Genomic DNA, 4,402 nt, shown 5'->3' on the forward strand with positions numbered 1-4,402 from the left:
GGAATCCCCTTACTCCACCTCTCTAGTTCACGGTTACTTTCTTTTGGTATTGGGCACTTGCCCCGTATCTAACGAAAAGAAAGAAAAATAAATAAATAAATAAATAAAAGGAAGCGACGCGTCTCCTCGGTCTCAGAAGACCGAGTTTTTCTTCCTTCCCAAAAAAAAAAAAAAGAAAAAGGAAAAAACATTAAAAAAAAATTAAAAACTGGAAAAAAGTAAAGGGGGAAAAAAAAAAAACCTCTGTCATGTTCCTCTCTCTATCTGAGAAAAGTTGAAGTCGCCTTTCATCACATGTTGAAACCCTAGAGAGAGAGAGAGATTGAGGCCTTCCGTTTCTCCACTCCCTTATCGTCTCTGCTCCTTCCTCCCCATCCTCCTCTCCCTCTCTCCATCTCCGGTGGTCTTCCAGTTCAGATCTTCGCTTCGATGCTCCATCTCTTCGTGTTCACAGGTCAGATTCATTCTCTACGCCTCTCGGTCGATCGATGTTGCCTCTCTCTTGTTCGAATTAGATCGGATCCCGATTCTTGCATTATTCGTGTAGTTAGATTCCGATCTGAATCGGCCTCGTAGCTCAAATCTGATGAATTCGCGATGATCGCTTGCAGATCTGGTGCGATTGTTGGGGTACTGGTCTCCCTTTGCTCGTTGACTTTGGTTTACAAACGGCCCTCGTTTGAGGTTTATGCGGGATTTCGTTTTCCTTTATAGCACAATTTCAGAGACCTGGGAATGTCGCTCTTGCCCAAGACAGAATCGGTTCAGATCCGCGAGGTATGGAGCGATAACCTCGAGCACGAGTTCGAGCTGATCCGCGAGATCGTCGATGAGTACCCTTATCTCGCGATGGATACTGAGTTCCCCGGGATCGTACTCCGCCCCGTGGGCAATTTCAAGAACTCCAACGAATATCACTACCAGACCCTCAAGTGCAACGTCGACACCCTGAAGCTGATCCAATTAGGCCTCACTTTCACGGACGAGGAAGGCAACTTGCCGACCTGTGGGACGGATAAGTACTGCATCTGGCAATTCAATTTCAGGGAATTCTACCTGGGGAAGGACGTGTTTGCGGCCGAGTCGATTGAGCTTCTTAAACAGAGTGGGATTGATTTCGAGAAGAACAACGAGAGGGGTATTGACGCGGTGCGCTTCGGGGAGTTGCTCATGTCTTCCGGCATCGTGTTGAATGATAATGTGCAATGGGTGACTTTCCATAGTGGGTACGATTTCGGGTATTTGCTCAAGCTGCTGACTTGCCAGAATCTGCCTGATACCCAGGCTGGGTTCTTCAACTTGATCAACATGTACTTTCCGACCCTCTACGATATAAAGCATCTGATGAGGTTCAGCAACAGCCTCCACGGAGGGCTGAATAAGCTCGCGGAGCTGTTGGAAGTGGAGAGGGTCGGGATTTGCCATCAGGCGGGATCGGATAGTCTGCTCACGGCTTGTACATTCAGGAAGTTGAAAGAGAACTTCTTTAGCGGATCACTGGAGAAGTACGCTGGTGTGTTGTATGGTTTAGGTGTCGAGAATTAACAGATAGACTACTTTGTTCAAGTGAATGTAAGAAATGTTAAAATAACGTGAAGTAAGATTATTAATTTAAAAGAAAAAAGGTTGTTTAATGGAAACATTTGTTCGCATTGCCTGCCGGTATTATCCTTGCCGCGGTATATGGTCGGTGAGGATGCCTTATGAACTTTCGACAGTCGCCCAGAGTTCATCCATACTGTAGAAATTGGGCAGGGGATGGGTTTGGGACTGCGAGCCTCTCCTGTCCCGTATCCGCACATATTTGGTACGGTCTTGCATCTTGGATAGTATCACTAGCTGTATTGGGGAAGAAGGTATTACCGTGCAAGGTGTTGAGCAATTTCAAATGTTGACAGCAGATAAATCACTGATGTAGTTGACAACACACTGAGGGTTTGGTGCTTTAAGCATCGTCTTAGTTTGCTGAATAAGTTCAGTGTTACAGACGAACCTCTGTATAGCGGACTCTGGCATTACCGCGCATATGACCGGGGCCGGCCCAAGCATAAGAAGGCCTATAAAGCCCTTGCTTGAGGCCCCCAAAATTATAGGTCCCAATTTGATTTAATTATGGCCCCAAGCAGAGAGTATTATCATATTAGGTAATATAATGGGAACCCTAATGACTATTTTACTTCGTAGTAAACTCATTCTCTCTCATATGCATTAATTAGGTCCCCGCTACCTATTTAATCACGCACTATTCTTACTTTCCCTCTATTAGTCCAATTCATTTTTTACTGTAACAGTACAATTTTGTTGAAAAGAACTTAACAATTTTGTAACAGTAACTGTGCAATTTTGAAACGATCCCTTTTGCAATCTAACGAATGATCAACAAATAGTCATCGAGTGGTTATTTAACCATGAGGATCTCAAGTGATTTTTTTAACAGTGAGGATTTCAGAAAGCATTGGCATTGACACTGTCCTTAAAATATAATAATTGTTGAAATTGATGGTTTAGATTTATTTTCGGAATTAAGGGTGCTATAATCAATTACATAAAAAAAAAACTTGATTCGTTTGGATTCATATATTGCTTGAATAGCGTTCATGATTCTTGTAACTATTGCTTCAGCCGAAACAAGTTTTTCGAAATTGAAATTACCGAAATATTATCTAAGATTTATGATATCTCAAGAAGTTTATTATCAATTGAAAGATAAATGTTAAAATGAATCTGTTTAGATAGTTATTATGCATATTAAAAAATTGATTAAATTGATTATATTTTAAATTCACATCAGTTTGTAAAAGGCCTCATCGGAAAAATTCGCTTTAGGCCACAAAATACTCTTGGGCTGGCCCTGCATATGACTGACAATAGCCTGCTTCAAATTTTTTTTTTTTTATAAATAAGATGGGGGTTATAATAATGCATAAAAGGTACATCGAGCTTTGGATAACCCTCAAACATACAAAAGGAAGGAAAATTTGATTTATTGCCAAGTTGACTTAAGTCATGAGCTTGAGAGTTATCCGAACGTGAAGTCCAAGTACATTTCAAGTCCCGGAAAAGAGCTAATAATCTAACGATATCGGAGACTAAAGGTTTGATTTCCCAAGGGGAGCGATGCAGAGAGATGATAGCGTCGATTAGCAGCAGGGCATCCGACCTAATCCAAATCTTTTGCCATCCTTGGTCAAGCACCACAGAGATTGCGAGCAAGACTGCTCGGGCTTCAGCTTGCAGAGGAGAAGCCGTCTCTGCTTTAGAGATCCATGAGTGTGATATGGGCATGTTTGGTTGGCTTCTAGTTCCTGCAAGGCTAGCATTTTCTGTGGTCCATGCAGCATCAGTGTGTATGAAGTTCCACTCTTCGGAGAGACAATAGCCTGCTTCATTTAGACTAAAGCGAAAACGCTCGAAGTGTTTGATGCTTCAAGCAAAGCATACTGCCCAGTGATGCTTTTCTGAATAAGTTCAGTCTTAGAGACATACCCCTGCCCAGAAGTCTGTGTGGTGAGCCGACTGCTCATACAACCAAGACAGTAGTCTGATTCTTTCAGACCAATTTAGTACGGTTATCTGTGCGGTGAGCTGACTGTACACTTTTCTAACTGTGGACAAATTCTTTCAGACGAAAGTTGATAACACTGGCATGGTTTGATGCTTTAGGTGAAGTACACTGATAGTTGCAATTTTGAATTTCCATTTGAATTATACGGACATGAAATTCATATCTACTTAAAAATTCAAGTTAATAAGTAGTGGTATCCAAATTTTATATAAAATCATGGTATTTCCATTATATTTTCCAAGTGGGATCTAATACGGGGTGCTCTTTTGACTGCACTCGGATATATTGGACCTGGCGTAGTGTAGGTGCGAACACGTGTGTGAACACGCATACGCGTAACTTATGCTCTGATTTGAAAGTTCAAACTAATAACTGTTGATATCCAAGTTTCATATAAATCAATGAATATTAATTTACTTTTTTCACGTGAGATTAATATCCTCAGCACCTTACGAAAAGATCTATGTAAAGTTGGCAGTGTGGTGATCCGACTCCAACATTAAGCGAATCATCATCGACTCCATAGCTACACTATTTCATGGGAGAGTTCAGTAACAGTCCCCTCGAACTTAAGCACACCCGCTAATTGTTCTTCAAGACATCATGGTATTTGAAAAAGAAGGCATACAAATTTGACTCGGCAGTTGTCGCGACAAACAAAGTTGCTGACTTGGTTAGTACCAACACCACCGTGAATGACCTCCGACCTATATATAGATATCTTCCTGTTCTTTTTTACTACGTTACTGTACGTGGCCATTTTTCATCTTTTATGCGTGTGCATTCTGTTGCAAGTTAATTAAATTGACTATAAACTGCAAGACCAATTTGAGGACT

General features: G+C 41.4%; 1 protein-coding gene across 1 annotated transcript; it reads left to right on the forward strand.

Annotated features, from left to right (window-relative positions):
• The first annotated feature begins 239 nt into the window (after positions 1-239).
• On the forward strand, positions 240-1,640 carry LOC116200030 (probable CCR4-associated factor 1 homolog 6). Its single transcript, XM_031530689.1, has 2 exons — positions 240-454; positions 612-1,640. The coding sequence occupies exon 2, from the start codon at positions 736-738 to the stop codon at positions 1,543-1,545; it is 810 nt and encodes a 269-aa protein (XP_031386549.1). The 5' UTR covers positions 240-454; positions 612-735; the 3' UTR covers positions 1,546-1,640.
• The last annotated feature ends 2,762 nt before the right edge of the window (positions 1,641-4,402 follow it).

The sequence above is a fragment of the Punica granatum genome, chromosome 3 (genome assembly GCF_007655135.1).
Source record: "Punica granatum isolate Tunisia-2019 chromosome 3, ASM765513v2, whole genome shotgun sequence".
Lineage (NCBI taxonomy): Eukaryota > Viridiplantae > Streptophyta > Magnoliopsida > Myrtales > Lythraceae > Punica > Punica granatum.

Coding starts and splice junctions, on each gene's coding strand:
- LOC116200030 (XM_031530689.1), top strand. CDS start 736: ATGTCGCTCTTGCCCAAGACAGAATCGGTTCAGATCCGCGAGGTATGG.